At 39.4% G+C, this 25447-nt stretch overlaps 1 protein-coding gene and 1 long non-coding RNA gene across 3 annotated transcripts; one reads left to right on the top strand and one right to left on the bottom strand.

Moving 5' to 3' along the window:
* The first annotated feature begins 1964 nt into the window (after window positions 1-1964).
* On the top strand, window positions 1965-19538 carry LOC105923831 (C-type lectin domain family 4 member G). Its single transcript, XM_036127924.1, has 9 exons — window positions 1965-2025; window positions 5878-5955; window positions 7898-7975; window positions 10341-10409; window positions 12896-13021; window positions 18432-18773; window positions 18867-19030; window positions 19143-19252; window positions 19329-19538. Exons 1-9 carry the CDS (start codon window positions 1965-1967, stop codon window positions 19462-19464), a joined length of 1164 nt encoding a protein of 387 aa, XP_035983817.1. The 3' UTR covers window positions 19465-19538.
* LOC118562688 lies at window positions 14193-17494 on the bottom strand. Of its 2 annotated transcripts, XR_004930754.1 has the most exons (6): window positions 17332-17494; window positions 16932-16981; window positions 15697-15824; window positions 15156-15301; window positions 14641-14733; window positions 14193-14547 (listed from the first exon to the last, which is right to left on the bottom strand). It is a non-coding gene; the product is annotated as an uncharacterized LOC118562688 (long non-coding RNA). The 2 variants fall into 2 exon arrangements; XR_004930753.1 differs by lacking the exon at window positions 16932-16981.
* Window positions 19539-25447: the final 5909 nt, after the last annotated feature.

Genomic DNA, 25447 nt, shown 5'->3' with positions numbered 1-25447 from the left:
AAGTCCATTCACTGGACAGACAGAAAAGTTCATAAATAATAACTGACAACTTTTCTTTTGCCTTCTTACTTGTAGCTCAGGATAATCAGATTTATTTTCAGTGCTGAAATCTAGATATATGTCAAAATGAGTAAAAGACAACGAGAAACCAGTCAGCCAAGAATGATGGTATGTACGGAAAAAATCTATGTCAGCGCAAAACTCAATGGCCACCCAAACACAACTTTGTTGTGATCGCTGTAAAATGAATTCATAAGGCAAAGAGTCATTAAAGAGTCTGGGATCACCTTTATGAATCATGTCTACTCCTCCACACAGATAGCATTGGTAGGGAAAGTAAAAGCGCTCACTCTGTTCTATTCTGTGTGCCAGTTAGAGGCCACTTCTTCATTCAACATATTCCCCTAAGAAAGTTTTTTTTTTTATTCTTCAAGTTTTCTGTTTACGACCATTTTATTATTTCTCAGGTTTATTTTTTAGGTTCCAGAAGACACTTGATTACTTAATAATTCAGATGATAGTGTCTTTCCATTTAGAGGGAAGCTTGGCTCCCAATGCTGTTTTTCTTGTGCTAGAGAAGCGCTTTGAAATCCCTTCTACAAAAAAAAAAAACATTGAAAAAGCTGATTATCACTTATTTATGTTTCATATTATCAAAGAGTCGTCCATATTCTGCTTCTAATGTACTGATATTTGCCACTGAGTGGCTTTGTGCATACTTCTTCGTTTCCTGCTGTTGGCTGATGTTTCAGGTTCAAAAATAGATCTTGTACTTCCACCCACTGCTCAAGTCATTTTCTATGGACACAAGCTCAAATACTCTGTTACACAATTATATAATTAACCTTTAACAGCTCAGCAGATTGAGCATCAAGTCATACAGTTAGATCCAAGACACCGTAAGAGATCTGAGTATATCTGTAAAACATAACTGCTTCCACTTACTGAAAAGGTCACTTCAGACTACAACGACAATGAAAAGAAATGGTGCTCCATTTTCAGACTCTCCACCCAGTCAGACTCTTCAAAACAGAATTTTCTAAACAGTCCTGATCATTTAACAATGGTGGTGTCAAGGAAACAAATAATTATCATAAAAATACTTTGATCTGGACCCAGATTTAACACCTGAATGCAGATTGGAACATCCCTTATTTTTGTAGAATTGAAAGTCAGTTCTTTTCACACTAATATATACAGATCAACAGTGACAGTAGAGGTAAAACACACCATTTGCATGTAAAGCTTCATTGTTTAAGGAATGAAAGCTTGACAGTAATGTTTGTCCTACGTCTTTATTATATAGGAAATTTTTGACCAATCTGTATAATATGATTGATTTTGACTTTGTAAAGTGCCTCGAGATGACATGTTTCATGAATTGGCGATATATAAATAAAATTGAATTGAATTGAATTTATTTAATTACTTGAATGTATTAATAATTTGCAGACAGTGTTAAGTTAAAAGAAAAATTCTCCTTAGGGTTTTAAAACTCCCACGGTTTTGTCCACTTTCAGATGGTGTGATGCTTACATGTGAGAAATTTGTGAGAAGAAAAAAAACTTAGTGAGTCATGTGAGTTCCTGTTTGGAGACCACAAGCTTCAAACTGTTACTGCACAGTATTACTTTCTTTTGAATAAAAGTAACCCAAATATTGTTGCTCAACCAGCCCTTTAAAACCACTGCGTCTCTGCTCCCTGAATTTGGACTGCTGTATATATATGGAAGGACTCAAAATATGAGAGCTCTCTGGGTGTTACACTTTTTTTTTTTTTTTTTGCCCAGAAAGGGTAAGAATGCAAATGAGCTTCTGTAGTTAGTAGCAGAAGTTAAGAACTGTCATAGCCTCCAAGAGTGTTATGAGTTACAGGAAACATCTACTTGTCATTGATAATGCTCTCTTGCTCTTTATTTGTGGAACTTTAACCGAAAAGAAATAGATAAACTTAAATAAAAAAGATGGCAGAGAACGAGGTTATGTATGCTTCGGTGGTTGTCAAAAGCAGGAGACCCAAAAGAGGTGAGTTTTTGTGTGATCGTTTTTTTTTTTTTTTTTTAATAGTCCTCCAACTAACAGGAACCTATCTGTGTTTGTGGTTATGTGATCAGTGTTGTGTGTAATGTTGATTTATTTAATTTCAGGTAGCTGTAGGAATAAAAACTATTAAATGCACAGAAAAATAAGGGAAGGAAACCATCAGAGAGCTTGTGTTAAGCTGTGAGAAGGTTTGTGTCTTTGGGCATTGTGAGGAAAAAAATCACTTAACAGACTGTATAGGTTTTAAACATTTGCTAAGGAAACAACTTTTAATTCAGACAAATATGATGAACAACATAGCAGAATAAGAAATCTTCTAATAATCTAATAACACTAGCTTCTTTTTAAATGAGTTGTACTTGTATAACTCTTTATCTAGACTGATGACCCCAAATTGTTTTAAACTACAGTCAGTCACCCATTCCCACCGTGATGGTGAACAAACCACTTTTAATTATATTTTGGTTTGTTTGATTTTGTATACAGTAACTCTGCTGAAAAAGGAAGGAATATTCCTTGATGTATTCAATTTTCACACAGAGAGCTCCTGCAAACATCCAGATGTAGTGTATTCCAATTCAATTCAGTTATAAACTACTTTATTAATCCCAAAGGCAAACTAAATGCTGCTGTAACTCATAACACAGCGGTTTCTTCAACAAGTCATTGTAGATGCTGATGGCTTAGCAGGAAAGATCTGCTGTGGTGGTCTGTTCTACAGCGTCTGACTGAAGACACCGTTGTACCAAAGTCTGATGAAGAGAATGTGACTTTGGATTCCAGCGCTTGCATCATGTAGATAAGTAACAGTAAGCAACTACAATCTGTAACAGAAAATACATTATTCAGGTAAAAAGTAAGAACAGGAATGATATGTACGGGAGTTTTTTTCCACCGCCGCAGGATAACTGGCTACCCTGACTGTAAAATGTTTATCAGAGACACTGTCTGAAGGTAGACGTTCGCTCTGTGTCAGCCTGTTTTAGCCATCCGTGCATTGTAGCGCCGACCTGAAGGTAAAAGTCTGAATAACCTGTGACCAGGATGAGCTGGGTCGAGAGCTATTCTAGGTGCCCGTTTACTGGCCTGGTCCTGTAGAGGTCATGAAGGGATCAGTCCTATTGATCTCAGAGCTGTAATTGTTCATTGCAGTTTGGACCTGTCAAGTTTTGTGGATGAGCTGAAACACACAGAGATAGATGGGCACAAGACTGACTGAACAATGACAGACAATGTTCAAAGAGTCCAGGCCCTGCATGAGAGACGCCACTGTCTGCATCCTTTAAAAGTGTGTAACAGTGGTCCAGTGTGTGTTTTTTTAAATCACCCAGAATGATGATGAGAGAGCCAGGGTGTTTCCTCTCCAAGTCTGTTATAATATCAGCAAAGCTCTATTTCTGCCTCCAGCGTGCAGGAGGAGGAGGCGGGGTGGAGGCTCTGGCCAGTATAACCAAGGGGAATTTCCTTGGTGAATAAATTGATTTACAGCTGATAAAGAGTGTTACTGGGTGAGGACTGCATGATTTCTGTAGCAGTGTAACATCTGAGAACATCATCGTTGATAAAAAAGTCTGGGATGTGCTGCCCAGCCATGTCTCGGTGGAGCAGGGTGTGGCAGATCGGAGAAAACCTGAGACAGATCACACGCTATTACCATCTAATGTAGAACAGATTACTGGATCAATGTGTGCTTCTGTGCTTTTTGTCTGTCTTGTTGTGTCTCTGCTCTGTCTTCTGTAACCCCCAGTCGGTCAAGGCAGATGAGCGTTCACACTGAGCCTGGTTCTGGTTCTGCTGGAAGTTCTCTTCCCTGTTAATGGGGAGTTTTCCTCTCCACTGTCGCTTCATGCATGCTCAGTATGAGGGATTGCTGCAAAGCCATCAACAATGCAGACGACTCTCCCTGTTGCTCTACGCTCTTTCAGGAGGAGTGAATGCTGCTTGGAGAGACTTGATGCAATCAACTGGTTCCCTTATATAGGAGATTTTTTGACCAATCTGTATAATATGATTGAATTTGACTATGTAAAGTGCCTTGAGATGACATGTTTCATGAATTGGCGCTATATAAATAAAATTGAATTTAATTTAATTCTTTGTGCAGAGAAGGAGGAATTCTTCTATTTTGTTCACCAGGGAGTGCTGATTTACATTTTGTTAGGAATCCTTCTTTGTAAAAGGTTCTAGAGGAATCCCCAGAAAAGAGCCGATCTTCTTTATTAGCTTGTTGAGCTTTTTACGGTGATAGCTCTGATGCTGCTACAACCAACAGGTGCTGGCTGAAGAGACCAAACCCTTCAAAATAGACTTATAGAAGATCTGCAGCATTGTGCTGCAAACACTGAAAGGCATAGGCTTCCTCAAGAAGTACAGTGCAATCTGCCCCTTCTCCCTACAGTTTGTCTTGTGTTGGAAGTCTGAGCATTAAAAAGTGAAATGAAATGGTGAGAGTACACTCCCCTGTGATGCTCCTGTGCTGCTGACCACCTGGTCAGACACACAACCCCTCAGTCTCACAAACTGTGGCGTCATTTTCAGGTAGTTTTTGTTCCAGCCTTCTGGAGCTTTTGACAAAGCAAAGGAGATTATGCTCTTAGTGCTGTCTGGCTTGTCTAAGTGACAGTGGATTTATTGAAGGATGAGTGCAGGGGATCCTGATAGCCTGCTTACTCAGGTGGACTGAGGAGTCTCTCTAGGACCTTCAGAATGGGATGTCAGGGCAACAGGTCATTGGGGTCGGATGGCTGAGCTTTCTTTGGTACCAGAACAATGCAGGAGGTCTTTCACAACACTGGAACCATCTAAGTGCTGAAGATGTGCTGCAGAATCCCACTGAGCTGCTCAGCAAAGGCCTCCGGCACTCTGGGGCAGACACCATCTGGATTGGCTGCCATATTCGGGTTCGGTCTCTCCAGCTGTTTCTGTTTGACCGTGGGCGAGTGAGAAGGATGCTGAGCTTGTTTCTGAATGTGTTCAGCTTATTGGCTCTGTCCAGACTTTAATCTGTCTGATCTTCTTTCTGCTTTGCACCAATGATTTTATGCATCTCTCTGACCACACATCTATTTATCTGCTGAAGCTTGCTCTCCTGCTTCATCCTGAATGCCTCCTTGCTGTCTATTATCTTTACAGATAAAACTTATAACTAAAAAATGCAAGGGAATCTTTCTTCAATGAAATTATGAGCAAAAGGGAGATTCCAGAGGTGTCTGTCTACACCTTCACTTTATTCTTGTTCACTTTGCAAGACCGGTCATTTAATTTGAGGTGGAGTACTTCCTCTCCCACAGAAAAGCTGGTGTTCTGTAATTTAAAAAGTAGCCAAACGCCTGATCAACTTTTTTGCACATGTGCTGTATAAATTGGGTCTTAAGGGTGCTCTCTTTATGTTATGTGCAAGATAGAGCTATGGGGCGAACATGTAGAGACAAATATCTCATGATGGGATCTGGCGCTATTTAGAAAGGTTAATAAATTTAACACCATTACATGTTGGTAAGTGTTCACTTGGTCTCAATTTTCTTGTCTAAAAATGTATGCAAAATGATTTTAAATGTTCAGTTCTTACCATAATGTAGCTTTCAGTTTGATGTAGTTTTTAAAACATGTAAAAAAACTGCAATGTCAAATATTTCTTGGTACTTTTCCTGAGCGATATACTTTTCATTTTTTTGAGCCAACATCAGCTCCATGTCTGAGTTTTCTGACATTAAAAAAGACACCGACTGATAATCTCAATGTTAAATAAAAAAGTTTATTAAACAATTAATTTAATTGAAACATTTTTTGAAAGTCTTTATTTGTTACACAATTAATTCTCTAACTTTCTTTCAGCTAAAAAAGAGGAAGAAGTTGTGTATGGTAACGTGAAGCTACCAAATCAAACGGTTCAGCAAACACTTGACACAAACGGTAAGTTGATAGTAACAAATAAATACAAAAAAAAAAAATCATTGTATGTATAAGCCATGCAGGGATAGGCTTAGTTATCTTTAAAATGACAATTTTAAGGGCAAAAATTTCAGTTCACACTAAAGGTACAGAAAAGTTATGTGTAAGACAATATGAATAGTGTGCTTGTAGCAGCAGGATTTAATTGCAACAAAACAGTAGCTGTTGTCACAGAGTTAAGCCCTTCGCCTCTAAACCCCCTAATTATGAGAGGTTGACTCCATCTTCCTCTCTATGTAACGGGTCTGAGATTTCTAAGTCTGTCAGGTATTACCTTGAATTCAAAGGCAATCTGTTAAAACTGGTGTCGAGGAATATCTGTCTAACTATCTAAAGCCCCATTTCCACCGCCTTAGTGCCACTCGGCTCCGCCCCCTTGAGAGTGTTTCAGGAGCAGATTTTTTTTTTGTCCAGGGCCAGCTCGGGTTTCTCCGGTCAAACCGAGTGGACTCGAGCAGTTTTGACATGAACACACTGCTTTTCAGTGAGTGGCAGAAAGGCTCTTAGCAGGGCTGCCTGCTGAAAGCAGCAGCAGCCGAGGAGTCCTGGCTCCTTTGAGCACAGATCTCTCAGGACGGAATCCAACCTCTAAAAATAATTTCACCATGGACAGTTGTCTGCATTGTCAAAAAACTGTTTTATATATATATATATATATATATATATATATATATATATATATATATATATATATATATATATATATATTTAAGTTATATAAATAAAGTGTACAGCCAATCTTGACGTCATAAAATATTTACATTATGTACGTTATGTATTCAAAGCATGTAAATGACAAATATACATAGTTTAATATGACTAGAAAACATAACGTTTGAAATAAAAAAGGGAAACAGAAGATAATTGATATGGATGGTTTGCTATAAATTAGCTTCCTCAGCCAGTAGGCGTGGATCATATCTGAGCCGGGTGCTTTCTAGTTCTTCATACCTGAAAGTCTTTGTTGGATGTTTTTCATTGGGATGTTCGGGGAGATTATTGTGGTCTGCTCTTAGATCTATTAGCCACTGTGCATCATTGTCATGTGATGCATCTTTCTCCCATATCCCATTCCAGTATTTCTCAGTCTCTTGCCTTGGTGGGTGGCTTGTGTGTTATTACTCTGCCACTGCGAGTACACTTCAGCTGGTTCAGTGGAGAAAAGCCTGTTTATTCTTCTGACTTCTATCTCCCATGTGTATTTCTTCAATCTGGCAGCCAAGACTTGGAGTCTTTGTTTGGCGGTTTCCAGCGCCTCAAGTATGGGCAACTGTTTGTAGCTCTGGGGGATTCTCTTTCTGGATGCACCTTCTGGAGTTCTGACAATTGGGTTACTTCTTTCCTTGTTGCCTTGATTTTGGCTTCCAACCATCTCTTCCATGGTGGAAGTAGCCAAACGCCTGATCAACTTTTTTGCACATGTGCTGTATAAATTGGGTCTTAAGCGTGCTCTCTTTATGTTATGTGCAAGATAGAGCTGTGGGGCGAACATGTAGAGACGAATATCTCATGATGGGATCTGGTGCTATTTAGAAAGGTTAATAAATTTAACACCTTTACACGTTGGTAAGTGTTCACTTGGTCTCAATTTTCTTGTCTAAAAATGTATGCAAAATGATTTTAAATGTTCAGTTCTTACCAAATGTAGCTTTCAGTTATATGTAGTTTTTAAAACATGTAAAAAAACTGCAATGTCAGATATTTCTTGGTACTTTTCCTAAGCGATATACTTTTTATTTTTTTGAGCCAACATCAGCTCCATGTCTGAGTTTGCTGACATGGAAAAGACACCAACTGATAATCTCAATGTAAAATGAAAAAGTTTATTAAACAATTAATTTAATTGAAACATTTTTTGAAAGACTTCATTTGTTACACAATTATTTCTCTAACTTTCTTTCAGCTAAAAAAGAGGAAGAAGTTGTGTATGGTAACTTGAACCTACCAAATCAACCGGTTCAGCAAACACTTGACACAAACGGTAAGTTGATAGTAACAAATAAATATAAAAATAAAAATCATTGTATGTATAAGCCATGCAGGGATAGGCTTAGTTATCTTTAAAATGACAATTTTAAGGGCAAAAATTTCAGTTCACATTAAAGGTACAGAAAAGTCATGTGTAAGACAATATAAATAGTGTGCTTATAGCAGCAGGATTTAATTGCAACAAAACAGTAGCTGCTGTCACAGAGTTTAGCCCATCGCCTCTAAACCCCCTAACTATCAGAGGTTGACTCCATCTTCCTCTCCATGTAACTGGTCTGAGATTTCTAAGTCTGTCAGGTATTACCTAGAATTCAAAGGCAATCTATTAAAGCTGGTGTCGAGGAATATCCGTCTAACTATCTAAAGCCCCATTTCCACCGCCTCAGTGCCACTCGGCTCCGCCCCCTTGAGAGTGTTTCAGGAACAGGTTTTTTTTCCAGGGCTAGCCCGGGTTTCTCCGGTCAAACTGAGTGAACTCGAGCAGTTTTGTCATGAACACACTGTTTTTCAGTGATTGGCAGAAAGGCTCTTAGCAGGGCTGCCTGGTGAAAGCAGCAGCAGCCGAGGAGTCCTGGCTCCTTTGAGCATATTGAGCATATCCCATTCCAGTGTTGCTCAGTCTCTTGCCTTGGTGGGTGGCTTGTGTGTTATTACTCTGCCACTGCGAGTACACTTCAGCTGGTTCAGTGGAGAAAAGCCTGTTTATTCTTCTGACTTCTATCTCCTATGTGTATTTCTTCAGTCTGGCAGCCAAGACTTGGAGTTTTTGTTTGGCGGTTTCCAGGGCCTCAAGTATGGGCATCTGTCTGTAGCTCTGGGGGATTCTCTTTCTGGATCCACCTTCTGGAGTTCTGACAATTGGGTTACTTCTTTCCTTGTTGCCTTGATTTTGGCGTCCAACCATCTCTTCCATGGTGGACGTTGTCCATTATGGCTGCTCTTAACGTTACCTTTGCCAAGCATCTCAAGGATCAGTGCTGTACTGTATGTAGGCTCGTTGGTCTCTGTGATGGTCACAGTAGGGATTGTACTTTGTGGTGTACAAAGTAGGGATTGTATCATCTAGGAGATCCTGTGGAGGAATTTCGCTTAGCTACACAAGTTATTATCAGGGTTGGCAGGCTCTTAATTTAGTCATGGTCAGATGTTTTCACATTCAGGTATTGTTGCATCATTGGGGGTTTGTAGCCAATCTCTGGGGGGTTGATGTTAGCTCCCCTTATCTGACTGTGTGTCTAAAGCTACGTACACACTGCAGCCTGAAGTGACCCATTTCCGATTTTTTTGCCCATATGCGACCTGTATCTGATGTTTTTATGACAGTCTGAACAACACAGATTGGATTTTTTCAAATGCGACCCAGGCCACTTGGATATGTGGTCCTGAATCAGATACGTATCTGATCTTTTCAAATGCGACCTGTGTCTGTACGGCCGGGTCGCATTTATCCGACCTGTACGTCACCGATACTCGACAAACGTCACTATTCTGCGTCCTGCTATGCAGAAGCGGGAAGAGAGACGAGACCCATAGCGGACTACAATGAGAAGAGCAGTCAATGGAGGGAATGCTCTGGTTAGAAAATAAATTAATGACCGCAAAATGCGCGCCAGGATTACAATCCATGTTTACTTCCTCAAACACTGAGGATGCTTGCTACGTGTGACGTCATTGCGTCCTCGAGTGCGCATGCAGGACACTTAGGTTGAACGCATTCAGTTCACACAGGAGATTACATACAAGTCACATATATTTGTAAATGTGAACGGCCACGCAAAAAAAAATCCAATTTCACAAAAAAATCGGAATTGAGCATTAAGACCTGCAGTGTGAATGTAGCCTTAGTTCCCCCTTGCTCTAGTTGTGAAACTATCTCTTGGATCTCTAGTTGTGAAAGCAGCTGATGTTTGTGGATGTTGGAATGCTGAGTTACGAGCTGTTTCACTGTTAGTCTAGACCCAGGGTGGCCAACTCCGGTCCCCGAGAGCCGGTGTCCTGAAACTTTTAGAGGTTTCCCTGGTCCCACACACCTGAATCAAATAGCACAATTAGCTCCTCAGTATGCAGTCAGGTTCTTCAGAGTCCTGCTAATTAACTGATTATTTGACTCAGGCGTGTCAGACCAGGGACACATCTAAAGGTTGCAGGACACCGGCTCTCGAGGACCGGAGTTGAGATATACTTTTAATTTTTTTTGAGCCAACATCAGCTCCATGTCTGAGTTTACTGACATTAAGAAAAGACGCCGACTGATAATCTCAATGTCAAATAAAAAAGGTTATTAAACAATTGATTTAATTGAAACATTTTTGAAAGTCTTTATTTGTTACACAATTAATTCTCTAACTTTCTTTCAGAGGAAGACGTTGTGTATGGTGAAGTGAAGCTACCAAATCAAACAGTTCAGCAAACACTTGACACAAATGGTAAGTTGATTGAAATAAATATAAAAATAAAATCATTGTATGTATAAGCCATGCAGGGATAGGCTTAGTTATCTTTAAAATGACAATTTTAAGGGCAAAAATTTCAGTTCACATTAAAGGTACAGAAAAGTTATGTGTAAGACAATATGAATAGTGTGTTTGTATCAGCAGGATTTAATTGCAACAAAACAGTAGCTGCTGTCACAGAGTTTAGCCCATCGCCTCTAAACCCCCTAATTATGAGAGGTTGACTCCATCTTCCTCTCCATGTAACGGGTCTGAGATTTCTACGTCTGTCAGGTATTACCTAGAATTCAAAGGCAATCTATTAAAACTGGTGTCGAGGAATGTCTGTCTAACTATCTAAAGCCCCATTTCCACCGCCTCAGTGCCACTCGGCACTGCTCGAGTGGACTCGAGCAGTTTCGACATGAACACACTGCTTTTCAGTGATTGGCAGAAAGGCTCTTAGCAGGGCTGCCTGCTGAAAGCAGCAGCAGCCGAGGAGTCCTGGCTCCTTTGAGCACAGATCTCTCAGGACGGAATCCAACCTCTAAAAATAATTTCACCATGGACAGTTCTGCTATATGATAGAAATTTTGCGTGCATGTTAGTTGATATTTGTAAATAAATTCTTTATATTCATATTTTACCATTTTCATCTCTTAAATAAATTATTGTTCCAAAAAGGACCGAAGGCAATTATACAATTTATTGTAAAGCAATATTGAAATCCGCAGATACAGGAGAACGGAATATTGATAACAGAACTACAAGAGAAATTAATACAGGTATGCAGGCAACAGCCCTCACCTACTCACAAAGCACAACAATGTAGAAGCTCAAAATGTTTGTTTTGTTTGTTTTTGTAACGTTATTAAATAAATAATTATTTATTTATGAAATGCAATTTTTTTTTATTGAAAAACATATAGAGAAGAAGTGAAAAACAAAGCAGTAACAGAGCTGAGGATAGGGAGGGAGCGCCCTCTACCGTCATTGGCTTGGAAGGACTAGCGATGACACTACAAAGGTGGAATCTCCACCCACTTCCCCCTGTCACACAAGTTTCCCTTTCTTTCTGCTCCAGGGCTTTATGTTTAGTTTTAGGATTTTGTATTTTTGCTTGCACAGTGCAAACACAATGCAGTCCTCAGCTGCAGATATTCCTTGACATACTGTTTAGCATGTTCAATTGCACTCTATGCAGGGAAAGTGATGGTGTAATAGCTATAGTAGTGCACTCGTGACCTGGAAAAGGTCCAAGTTTCCCAGTTTAAACCCCACAAACTGTCCCTCGGGGTCCCTAAAAAAGAACCTTAGCCCAAGAATTCTCATTGTGCGCAGCACAGCAGCAGCCCACATGCTCTCTAAGGGATGGGTTAAATGCCGAGGACACATTTTATTAAAACACATATGGTTGCAATTACAAATAAAGACTATTATTAAATTCCAAATGTGATCTTGTTTGGGTGAGAAGCTTAATAACTCCAACACAATCACTTCCTGCAGTCACGTTAGGAAAAAGTCTTCTAAAAGGTCTCATATAGCACCTGCTTTACTTTTTAGTCAATGCAAGGTTTCCAGTTACCTGAGGATTACTTTTCTGGATCAAAATCTATTTCATGTCTGTCAAATTCTGTTATATGTTGTCATATTCATTGGTTGAAATTCATAGGGGTTGGTTTAGAGCAGATGTTTCACAATAAATGCACATTAAACAAAGGTGTACCCTCAGCCCTCTGTATTTTTTATATGTATTATCGCTTTATGATTCTTCTTCTTCTTCTTATTATTATTATTATTATTATTATTATTATTATTACAACCCAAACCTAGACACAAACCAAGGTGCTGATAGGTGAGTAGTCTTATTTTTGGCATTGCAACAAATAGAGTTGTCATGTCAGGCTCTATGGCTCCTGGAAAATCCCTGGAGGTCAAACTTTCAACAAATGGTCAAGTTGTAGCTTTCAGTCTGAACACTTAAGCCACTGAATCTGTTAATGTATGAATAGTTTCCGGTTAATACTGGACAGATATGAAACAAAATGGAAACCATTGTCCATAGAAAAGCATAAAAAATGTGCGAAAGTCTGAAGGCAAGGCAGATTTATTTGGATGGCACATTTCCGTACTAGGACAATGCAAAGTGCTTTGCATGGTTAAAAGATGGGAAGATAAAAACAGAATAAAAGCAAGTTGCAATAAAATAAAACATGGGAAAGTAGCTTAAAGCATCAAGTGAGCTGAAACACATTATTATATGTTGGAAACTCAATCTGAATGAATTTGGCCTGTCTCAATCTTTTGCAGCGTATGGTCTCTGTTTACACACAGTCACAAAATATTCTTTGATTGTTAAAAATCAGTGGTAAGCACTTTAAAATCAAAAGGTTTGAATAAGAAAAAAAGCAACTGAAGTAGGTTTTTGCTGTGTGATGTTTTGTCCTAATAAAACTCTATATTCAATATTTTCTGATTAGACTCTGCAGGACTTTTATCAAACAAGGAAGCAGAAAGAAAACATCGCTGGTATCAGAAGTTGGCTTGTTGCCTTGGGATCCTCTGTGTCATTTTGGCGTTGGCCCTCATTGGAGTCTGTGTTCTCTGTAAGTATGTCAAAAATAAAGTTCAGGAAAGAAGGTTCTTCTGTTAAGACAATCAGAAGCCCAGATAATATACTGACCCCAAAGAAATAATTTGGGAATGCAGCCTACGTGTTCCATTAGTTTCATTTGTAAAATATCCAATAGGGAGGCCCAGCACCATAGAGATTGAAAAGAGTTGCGACACTCTTTGATGTCACCGCCAGGGCAGTCACGTGGTTCATGTAGACCGCTATAGTTCCAAAACATACGCTGGCTGTCATTTTCTTCTATGGGACAGACAGCAGCAATTGCGTTATTTAACGGTTAATACATATATAAACATACACCCTACTACTTTTTCAGCTGTTATTGCATGATTACATATTTGTTAATGTCATTTTTCCATTTTGAGAGGCAGGGTGACAACAAAAAGCTGTATATTACTCAGATACGTTTTACATTTTTGGGGGGGGAAAGCTTATATTCATGTTCGTATGAACAGGAGAACAGGCTAGAACGGCTCTAACTTAACTTTTCTTTTCCATATCATTCATGTGATGACAGATGTCTCATGATTTTCATTTTATGGCGACTGGGCTGTATTATTGATTACCGTGATTTTGCTTATAAATTCCCATTCAGCCATTAGCTTACCTTCGTGGTAGCGTTAGGTCTGCCGTGGTCCATTCAGCATTCGCCTAGCAGCTAGCTCACTTCTGATAAGTGGTCACCCCCAGACGACAACGTGAAACATGATCATGTTAAGACTAAGAATATAATTTTAAGATTAAGCCATTCACATATTATCAAAAGCATTATGCTTATATGTTTGGGTCTATAGGTAAGTGCAGAGCTATTAAGATTTTTCTCTACGTCTCTGGGTTAATGCACAGAGTAAGAGTAAGGTTAGCTGCAGAGAGAGTGATAGAGAATGGCAACACTCCCATTGGACTCCGTTGTTGCTTTTTGCTTTTTTGAGAAAGAATAGTCCATTCAGCATTTACACCCACTTTTTCTGATGAGGTACGAGTTGGCCACACAACAATGATAATTTTAATACTAAGCCATGCACAAAGAATCAAATATATTAAATAATAACAACTCATTAAGCTTGGATGAAAGATTCAAATATTGTTTAATAAAAAATACTGAGTGAGACAACAAGATGTGTGTGTGTGTGTGTGTAAATGTGTGTATCTAACTGGAAAAACAAGAACAAAGTGAAGGAACAGGGAGGAATATTATAAATACATTTAAAAAAATAAATCCTCCACATACATCAGGCTTCAGAGTGCATCAGGGCTGAAGGGAAGGACAACAATAATAATAATAAAGGTATCTGGCATAAGATAAAAATGAACAATGTGGAACAAAAAAAACGGGAACAAGCATGAATAATATCAACAAACATACATACAGCATGTGTGAACAAGAACAACAAATGTGTAAACAGGCGTTAAGAACAGGTATCGTAACCATTTTTTTTTTGGGGTGCTCCACTGAAACCTGTGATGGCCACAAAAACGATACAGCTGGTCCAGCAAGATCTGTTGAGACAGAGGCACAAATATGTTCATTAAAGCCAGTTCATTCAGGACTGCCTAGAAAAATACTTTCTCTTGCATACATCAGACTCACACCTGTGGAGTTCCAGTATGCACTATGGCCAGTCACTGTAGGGCAGTTCCTCTCAACAACGCATACTAACATCCTCTTCATCTGAGTCCTGGACACTAAAAATATTCCCCATTTAATGTAATTCAAGGATAGACTACACTCCTAATGAGACATTACATTCATATTAGTACATCCAGCTTCAGGGATTCTCTGAGGATTTGCATACAGAATGTAAATAATCTAAAAAATTCTACCAAATTAACCATTGCCAGTAGATGAGTTTATACATTTTTTTGGTTTCTGATTGTGGCAGATGATTTGATTCACATTACAGTAATTTTTCGCTTTAATTTGTTTTCTATAGGAGTGTAGTGTACCCTTTTATTGAAGATAACAGTAGGTGCAAATGCAAAATACATATAACAGCAACATTACCTTGTTATTGTTACAGAGGTTGAGGGAGAAATTGAGGTGGATTTTGAGGGCAAGGAAAGGGACATGACAGGAGACAGAGAGAGCGACCAAGAGGCTACTTTACCAGGGGCAGGTGATCCAGGGATGTGTGTGCCGAGGGCCAGTCAGTCAGGAGCCAGCAACGATGAACCAACTTTGCCAGGGCCAGGTGCTCCAGGGACCAGACTGCCAGGGTCTAATAGTGCAATTGTGGAGGACCTAATAAGGCAACTTAAAATGGAGAAGTTAATGAGAAGGAGAGCAGAGAGGGCTCTAGCACAGCAAAAAAGAATGAATTTGGCGCTAAGAAAGAGGAACAATTTAGTTAATCAGAAGTTCACCCAAATGTTTAACAGAGACCAAATGACAGCCCTTGGACAGGAAAAGAAGAGAGGAATACGGTGGGGAAAGGAGACAATTAAAAAAGCTATAAAAATAAGATTTACCACTGGCACCACCGGTTATAAAACCCTCCAGAAAATGCAAATTCCACTGCCTAACATCCGCACGCTGCAAAGGAGGATGCAACATGTAAAGCTGGAGCCGGGAGTTTTGGGGGAAGTGTTTGAGATGCTGAGGCTGAAGGCAGGTGGCATGAGTGAAATGGAGAGAGAGTGTGTGCTTACCTTAGATGAAATGTCCATTACTCCAGGCGTGGAGCTCCATCTGGGAACGGGGAGGCTATTTGGCAACATCACGCTGCCTGACCACCAAGGACAAGCGACGCATGCACTGGTGTTTATGCTGGCTGGAGCTACAACGCGATGGAAACAAGTCGTGGCTTAATAATAATTCAAAAGAGGTAGCTTTTTTTTTTTTTAAACATTTCTTTATTGTGGTTTTGTTCTTTTATACAAACAACAACCCCAAACCCTAGGCACAAACTGGAATAATATAGAAAGTCCCCCTGAAAGCATGAGCTCCATAAAAGTGTCCACCTAATAACAGTCCACCTTTATACCCAATAAAGGTACAAAGTCTCATGAAGATAGAAAGACCTTGTTGTGTAGTCCAAAAACAATGCAAATGTATGCTCGAGTACTTTACGTAATATGTCTAGCTGATTCATGTCTCAGCCTCAATGCAATATACACAAACAAAAAAACAATCCGTGAAGTACTGATAAGGTTGTGGATTCTTGAAAGGGAACATGACAATACATACATACATACATAAAAAGAAATACAATGAAAAAAAAAAACAAAAACAAAAAAAAAAAACAAAGCTGTAATAATAATAATAGTAATAATAGAACAGAATACAGTAAAATAAGGGAAAAGGGGGGGGGGGGGGGGGGGGGGCTCATTTCAAATTCCAACAGTATCCCAGCCTTCTACTTTAATATTATTATTTTCAAGAAAGTCACAAAATATGTACCAAATCTTCCAAAACTTTTCTAGCTTGCCTTTTGTGGTATAACTAATTCTCTCCAAAGCAAAATAAAAGCACATTCCTTTCAACCACTGCGCCAAAACACAAGACACTTCTGTTTTCCATTCTTGGCCAAACAGCGCTTAGCCTCCAAAAAACAAATATTCAGCAGACGTTGTACATTATTAGAGGGGGTAAAGTCTTCTGGATAGATGTGCAGTAGGCATAGTTTTGGTTTAAGGGGCACCTCTTCCTCAATGATCTGACTAGCAACCTCTGTCACTTTCTTCCAAAATGATAAGGAATGTGGACATTCCCACATACAATGAAATAGAGACCCTTTGTCATGTTTACATTTAAAACAAGTGTCTGGAATATTGGGATTAAATCGATGTAGCTTGGCTGGGGTTATGTATAGTCTATTTAACCATTTGTAGTGTAAGAGGTAGCTATTTAATCAACTTACGCCTGGATATAACGTTAGTGCTACCTTTACAGAGGGCGAAGTCAAGCTAACAAAAATAGCAGGCAATCGGTGGTCTACCAAGATAAAATATATATATATATATATATATATATATAATTACGCTGTGTACATACAAATAAAGATCAGTATATGCATCATAAAGGACCTCTGATAAAATATAGACAGTTGACAGTTCAAAATAGGTAGCTATTTAATCAATTTACCCCTGGATATAACGTTACCTTCACAGAAGGCAAGTCAAGCTAACAAACTAGCAGGCAATCGGTCGTCTACCAAGATAAAAAATATATATATAATTACGCTGTGTACATACAACAAAAGATCAGAATATGCATCATAAATGGCCTATGATACAATATAGACAGTTGACAATTCAAAACAGGTAGCTATTTAATCAACTTACCTCAGAAGTTACTCGAGAGTCAGCAATGGAAGTGAATGATGTCCGACGCCATAGAATGGCTTTTTGGAACTATGCGAGGCTGCATACCCCGGAAGTGGGCGGCAAACAGCGTACAACGGAGTCCAATGGGAGTGTCGCGACTCTTTTTAGCTCTATGGCTCTGGGGAGGCCTAGAAAAGTTTTTAAAATATTCTGCTTTTTTGCTTAAAAATATTAGAAATCTTTTGGTTAGAAAATCCTGAAGCTGTCATAGTTATGGTTCTGTTTAGTTTGTCTTTACACTCATGATGACTTTTTCTGTTCATTTATTCACCATTTCAGCCACCAGCAGTTATCCTTCCAGCTCAGTCTGCCTCCAGTCACCACCCCACTCTAGATTACCTCCACCTGTTCCCACTAATTAATTACTCAGCGCACCTGTTCACCAGCCTACTTATACCTGCCTCTGCCTACGCTTCTCGGCCAGAACGTCCCACCCACTCACTCACTTACTTCTTCCTGCGCCTCATTGAGCCTCCTGTGAGATTCGCCTTTGCTTCGCCTGCTCATGTGTGCTCTGCCAGCTGGACTCTCGCTGGTGTATGCATGCTGCAGTTCAGCCTGTTTCTTGCTCTACTGTATGCTGTGTCCTGCCAGCTAAACTCTCCTAGTTGAGATTGCCCGAGTCTCCATGCTGCTTTGCTACCTGTTCCTCTGTGAGTCTCAGCTGCTTGCTTACCCGTTCTGGTGGTTCTCCAGTCCACACGGCCTGCTGGTTCTGCCACGGCCTACGTCTCCTGGTTCTCTGCTCATCCCGGTAAACCTTTCTACCAGGATTCTCTGCCAAGACCGTGACTGTTTGCCTGCTTCATCTGCTTCATATTCACCCCTTCAATAAACCCCTTAAAACGTAACTCTGTGTCTGGCGGAAAGTCCGGTTCACCTGTAATAAAGTGTGACAGAAGCAATAAAAAGTATGAGTGTTTAGATGTTAAATATTAATGTAGAAGTTTGGATATTCTTAAAACGGAATAGATTTGTGTTGTTTTTATCATTAAGATGTGTCATATTTGTATTTCATATCTATGTAACCGCCACTTGGTTTGCAACATGTTTTGCAGATTTATTTTCTTACAAAAGGGATAAACAGGAGCTGAAACAGCTGAAAGCCAACCAAACGTTGCTGCTGGAGGAAATTTACAACCTGACAGACCTGAACAAGAAAGTCAGCTCAGATTTTAACATACAGGTTCAAAACCTGACGCAAGAAAAAGAAAACCTGAGATTACAAAATCAAAACCTGAAGACAGAACTTGATGAAGTGAAGAATAAAACCCAGAAGCTGCAGAAAGAGATTAAAAACCTCAAAGGACAAATAGAAACTATGGATATACATAGGAATGAACAGAACGCCAGTCAAGCTCAGTGGAGCATTAATGAATATTGTCCTAAAGAAAACAACAGTATGTTCTATTCTACTTGTGTTAAAATATTACCCTTAATTATTATTATGTTGGTCAGTCCAAATGTTAATTAGTTGTTCTCTGTTGTTTCAGAGAGAAATTGTAGTTCTTGTCAGAAAGGCTGGCTCCTATCTCAGTCCAGCTGCTATGCAGTTAATAATGCTGAACCTCCGAATCAGAAAACCTGGGAAGAAGCACGAGAAGACTGCAGAGGAAAGATTTCACATCTGACTGTTGTTGGTGATGAAGAAGAAAAGGTAAAGACAGAGCTGTGGAACTGTTTATGTGAACTAACAGTAGATTTTCTCTAAAAACTGTTGATCATGTAAGTGAAGTAAATATGTAATCATTTTATCTCATTCTCCACAGAAGTTTGTTAAAGACAAAAGTTGGGCTAATAACATTAAAGGATACTGGATTGGCCTCAGAGCTGAAGGAGGGAAATGGAAATGGATCGATGGAAGTGATCTGACCAATCAGTGAGAGACACATTATTTCTTAAACTTTGTAGAAAACAAATCTATCAGCCTTGATCTAACAGATGTTTTTCCTTAGAGCCTGGATACAGCAGCAGAAGCAGCCTGCAGTTGATGGTCAGTGTGTAACTTCTCTCCAGGACAGAGAATGGAGCTCAGTGAGCTGTGATGAAAAGAACGCATGGATCTGTGAGAAGAAGGCTTTATCTGTTTAAACATGAGATATTAAAATGTCTTGAGGATAACTGACAAATTGTAAAATGAAAAATAATCTTTTTTTTTTTTTTTTTTACAAATTCCGAACAGCTGAGGTGTATTATTAATTAATCAATTACAGTAAAATAGGTCACAATTAAAATAAATAATTTAAGCTGTAAGACTGTTTTTTGCATCCGACTGATATTTAACCCATGTAATTAGTACTACCTGAATTTAGAATTTAGAATTTTTATGCTAGAGTACCTAGGAAATTTCTTCCTTTAGGTACTGTAGCATACAGCATTTATTTAATAAAATAAAATACATTTCTGCTGTTTTGTTTTTGGATCAAATACTTAGATTTATGAAAGAAAAGCTAAAGGCAGCTGGATTTATCCTTTTCTTTACATACATTTTTACAGTCAATGATTTTTGGTCAACAGGGCATGCTACATAACTAGATATTTAAAAAATTTGGAGTTTGTGTACCATGTTAAATTTATAGATGCATGTCCTTTTTAACATTGTGATTCTGAATAAAATTAACATCTATGACGCTGAAGCTCCCGGACGCTTCACGTTCACAGTAAAGTGAATAGATTAGGTACATAAACACATTCTATTAAGTTAATATATTTCTGCTGTAGGTCAGATTATTGTCTGTTTATATTAATTTACTTTTAAATAAATTACAGTTAAACACAGTTCTCTAAATCTGAGCATGTTTGTTCTTTAAACTAAACCAAGATGTTTATTTACCAGCAAATGAGATATTTTCTAAACATTATTGACCTTGTGTCGTTGTCAAAAAAATAAGACAATATCATCATTTCCCTCCTAAAATACTGGTTTTGGTGCTGAAAGTTTAGGATTATTATTTTTATCAAGTTTTGATCTCTTGTTTTTCCTCATCTCTGCCCTCACAAATTGTTCTGTACATTTTGATTTGATGCAGAAAATATCTAACAAGAACGTGGAAAGACAATCCAAAAAACCATAAGAAAACATTTAAAAATGTTATTTCATAATTTGATTCAGCTGAAAGCAGCTTCTGTTTGGGAAGATCAACTCTAACAGGAAACCAAAATGATGACAATTTAACTTTACAATTTGATGTTTCAGTTTCTATCATTTTATGACACCTTCACATTAAGCTCAAATCAAAACAAAAGATAAGCAAACCGAAATCAGATGCAACAAAAAAGTGAAACTAAACTGAGATCAAAGAAGGTTAACGAAGAACAGACACAGAGAACTGACATAGTTTGTATATATAAAATGTGCTCATTTAATGACAAAAAATATTCTGAAGCTGTGGGTTCTACCCAGGTCAAAGGCCTTTAAAAAGAAAAAAAAGTAAGAAAATGTCATTTAGACAACAACATCCCATGATTTACTCTATTCACCATTGTTACATCAGATGGCGGTATTGTCCCATAATGCAAGTTGACACTAATCGTTTCATTCAAGAGAAAATGACCTGCAGCTTGTTTTTCTACAAAATATAATGGAGTGTTGAGAAACACAAGTAGGAACCTGTTTTATTCTCCAGTATAACAAGGGGATGACAAGTGAATCTCTGAACCCTTTGGAACTGCTTTGTCTAGACTCTAGACAAAGAGAAAGGTTGGGGATGAGCACAGACAGTTTCATAAAAAGTGGGAAGAGCAATATTTCTTTGTTGAGCACAGGGGCATCCTGATGTGTCTTATTTGCACAGAGAAAGTTGCAGTGCACAAAGAATACAATTTGAAACGTCATTACACAACTAGACATGCTGAGGAGTATGCAAAATACCAGGGAGATGAGAGAGCCAACCGGGTTGTTAATCTTAAAACATGTCTACTGAGGCAACAAGATTTCTTTAAGAAAGCAACCAAAGAGAATGATGCAGCAGTTGAAGCTAGCTACATGGTTAGTGAGATGATTGCTAAAGCAGGAAAGCCATTCAAAGAAGGTGAATTTGTTAAAAAGTGCATATTACAGGCTGCAAGTATTGTCTGTCCAGAAAAGAAAGGTCAGTTTACCAACATCAGCCTTTCTGCCAACACCATGGCAGAGCGCATTTCTGACCTGTCAAGTGACATTTATGATCAACTGCTTGAGAAAGCAACGCGTTTCAGTGCATACTCAGTTGCTCTTGATGAGACTACAGACATCACTGACACTGCCCAGCTCGCAATCTATGTCCGTGGTGTTGATTACAATTTTGAAGTCACAGAGGGGTTGCTCACAGTAATTCCAATGCATGGCCAGACCATTGCTCAGGAGATATTTCACCAGCTGTGTGATGCCATTGAGAATGCCGGTTTGCCGTGGAAGAGGTTTGTTGGAATAACAACTGATGGAGCACCATCAATGACAGGGAGGAAAAATGGACTGGTGGCACTTGTTAAAAAAAAAACTGGAAGAGGAGAGTGTGGAGGAGGCCATTGCTTTGCACTGCATTATCCATCAGCAGGCCCTTTGCAGCAAATGCCTGAAGTTTGACAATTTGATGTCTGTCGTTGTGAAATGCTTCAACCAAATCAGATCCAGGAACTTAAAGCAGAGAAGGTTCCGTGCTTTTTTAGAGGAAATGGAGTCAGAATATGGGGATGTGCTCTACTTCACCGAGGTACGTTGGCTCAGCAGAGGAAACATATTGAAGAGATTTTTTGAGTTGAGAGTGGAAGTGAAAGCCTTCATGGAGAAAGATGGGTTTGCTGTTCCCGAGCTAAGTTATTCCAAATGGCTCATGGACTTGGCTTTTCTTGTTGATATTACACAGGAGTTTAATGTACTCAATAAGAAGTTACAAGGCCAGGGGCAACTTGTCAGTGCTGTCTATGACAACGTGAGAGTATTCTCTGCAAAACTCATGTTATGGAAAGCCCAGGTTTCTCAGACAAACCTTTGCCATTTCCCAGCATGCAAGGCACTCATGGATGCAGGCACACCATTCAGTGGTGAGAAGTATGTGGATGTCATTTTGAAGCTACAGGAGGAATTTGATCACAGATTTGCAGACTTCAAGACGCACAGAGCCACATTTCAAATTTTTGCTGACCCCTTCTCCTTTGATGTGTAAGATGCTCCTCCTGTGCTTCAAATGGAGCTGATTGACCTACAGTGCAACTCTGAACTCAAAGCCAAGTTCAGGGAGGTGAGTGGAAAAGCAGACAAGCTTGGGCAATTTTTGAAAGAATTGCCACCCAGCTTCTCCTTGAGCTTTCCCCAATGTTCAAGCGGACCATGTGTCTTTTTGGGAGCACATACTTGTGTGTAAAGCTCTTCTCTACCTTGAACTTCAATAAGTCCAAGTACAGGTCGAGACTTACTGATGAGCATCTTCAAGCCCTACTTAGGGTCTCAACTGCCTCCTCCCTTAAGCCAAATGTGGCTCGGCTATGCGAGAGGAAGCGCTGCCAGACCTCTAGCAGTAAGAAGTAGGCAGAAGAAGCCATGTTCATAACAGTTTATGTTCAATGTTACATTCATGTTCAGAAAGTTAAAGGTTAAAGAACTGTTAATACGGCCATTTGAATTTGAATTATAAAAATTACATTTCTCTAGTCTTCTATATCTGCTGTATAATTTTTATTATTATTTTATTTATTTATTACTGATACATTTTTTTTCTTATGAATTGTTAATTTATTTATTCATCTTATTTTGTGTTAAAAAATATAAATAAATACATTTGATAACATTGGAATGTTTTTGTAAGAGCTTTTCTTGTGGAAAACCCGATGCGGCCCAGCTTCACCCAGACTCTACCTCCAGCGGCCCCCGGGTAAATTGAGTTTGAGACCCCTGGTCTAGAGGATGAGTGTGCAACCTAATATACATATCTATCTATCTATCTATCTATCTAGAGAGAGAGAGAGAGAGAGAGAGAGGAGAGAGAGAGAGAGAGAGAGAGGAGAGAGAGAGCGAGGATAGAGAGAGAGAGAGAGAGAGAGAGAGAGAGAGAGAGAGAGAGAGAGAGAGAGAGAGAGAGAGAGAGAGAGAGAGAGAGATTAGATGGATGGGTAGGTACATATATACATACATAAATACATACCATGGTATGTGTGAATATTAAATTCTGATTGGATGTAGAGTGTCCGTTAAAAAGTGTTAAAGGACACCAGCAAGCAGGCTTATATCGGAGGCCCATCCTTCTAAGTGCATTCTAAGTCAAATCCTACTTAGAATGCACTTAGGAGGATGGGTCTCCATATCCTTTATAAACAACAGCGCACCAACTACAGGTGGCTTAAGTGCGAGCCAACAGAATCAACAAAGTTATCTGGATAAGTGTTGAAACGTTTTCAGAAGGAACTGAGAAAAGGGCCGGTTGTCCAAGCATTGGACAACTGAGAATCTGACCTGGATGGACACCTAAAACAAGTTTGGGTCAATTGTTCCAAGTTATAGCGTTGGCTCAAATGGCGACGCAGCTGACATGATAGTTTGTAGATTCTGTTGCCTGAGCTGGTTACCTTGTCAACTCGTCACAACGAGAGATAGTAAATAGTTCTCTGAGCCGCTTCTTGTGAAAATGATTGATGCGCATGCGCTGGCAGCCTTGGTTGACCTCCGCTACTTCCGCAGTTTTAGCACTGTTTTATCTTACTTTTACGCTCCATGTGTAATACTAATTAGGTGAGTTTTCATCGCGGTTCTTTTCCCGCTTACGTGTCTCGCTTCACGAGAGCTGGAGTTTGTGAATCAACGTTACCGGTGAGCCAAGAGCGGCGACACCAGAGGGAGCGACAGTGCGGCTAGCTTGCTGCGGCTAGCTTACTAACATCACGGCTGCTAACCGGGACGAGGCCAACGTCCGGCAGCTAACCGACCTAACAGAGAAAACAACCAGTGGAAAACGACGCGTTGGATTGACAACAGGCAGAGGTAAAACTCTGCCTTGTCCGTAAGTACCGCTACTCACCACAGTTAGCTGAACAGCGAGAGATCGGCTGTGCTTGAACAACGCGTCTGGCCCAGGGTGTCTGTGTTCACAGAGAGACAGCGCAGTGGCCTCCAACTGCTGAGCAGGAGCCTTAAGGAAGCGGCAGGCAAAAAGAAGCAAAATAATGCCTCCAAAAGGATCCAAGACCGACGGGAGACAAGATGAGGACTATGTATCACTCACGCAAGTCAAAGAGTTGCTGAGCCAGCAAAAGCAAATGTATATGGAGTTACTCCAACAACAACAGGACAATTTTAAGGGTTTTGTTAAAATCATTGTGGACACTACTAACACCAGAATGGACGCAATGACACGAGAACTACAGGACATTAAAACCAGTCTGCAATTTACACAGAAAAACATTGACGACATTAAAGTAGAAAGTGCTAAGCACAAGGACCGAAATGACACGGTGCAGTCAGACATATTTAAAGTATGTGAGGGTATGATGACTATCACGGATAAAATGGAGTACCTTGAGGGGCAATCAAGGAGAAATAATTTGGTTTTTGATGGAATTCCTGAATCACCAAATGAGACTTGGGCTGAGACTGAGGAGAAAGTGAAAACTATTTTAAATGAAAAGCTAAACTTTCAACATAAGGTTGACATTGAGAGAGCTCACCGCACCGGTAAACATAGAGGAGACAGACCCAGGCCCATTGTTGTCAAATTTTTACGATACAAGGACAGATCAACTATTCTGCAGAGCACCAAGGCACTTAAGGGATCTAAGATTTTTATTAACGAAGACTTCACGGATGCAGTAAGGAAAAGGAGGGCTGAACTAATGCCGGACTTAAAAGCAGCACGTCAAAGAGGGGACATTGCTTACCTACGTTATGATAAGTTGATCACCCATCCACGTACTAGTACCCCTAAATTATCCAACAATGTATGACAGACAGCCAGACATAGCTGACGTTCACTTCTGAATGAGAAACATGCAACATATCACGGCCTATGAGGATATAGAGCTACCCGTATTCCAACACAGAAACTATCATCAGCAAGATATTGAAATTGACATTGATCCTGATAACAACTTCTATAATGTCAGCAAT

Source organism: Fundulus heteroclitus, chromosome 3 (assembly GCF_011125445.2).
Source record: "Fundulus heteroclitus isolate FHET01 chromosome 3, MU-UCD_Fhet_4.1, whole genome shotgun sequence".
In the NCBI taxonomy this organism is placed as follows: domain Eukaryota; kingdom Metazoa; phylum Chordata; class Actinopteri; order Cyprinodontiformes; family Fundulidae; genus Fundulus; species Fundulus heteroclitus.
This window is presented reverse-complemented; position numbering and strand designations above follow the sequence as displayed.

Excerpts from the sequence above, each read along its gene's own strand:
- LOC105923831 (XM_036127924.1), top strand. The coding sequence starts at position 1,965 with ATGGCAGAGAACGAGGTTATGTATGCTTCGGTGGTTGTCAAAAGCAGG. Across the intron at positions 2,026-5,877 it reads AAGCAGGAGACCCAAAAGAG|CTAAAAAAGAGGAAGAAGTT; the intron begins GTGAGTTTTTGT and ends ACTTTCTTTCAG. Across the intron at positions 18,774-18,866 it reads TTGTCCTAAAGAAAACAACA|AGAGAAATTGTAGTTCTTGT; the intron begins GTATGTTCTATT and ends CTGTTGTTTCAG.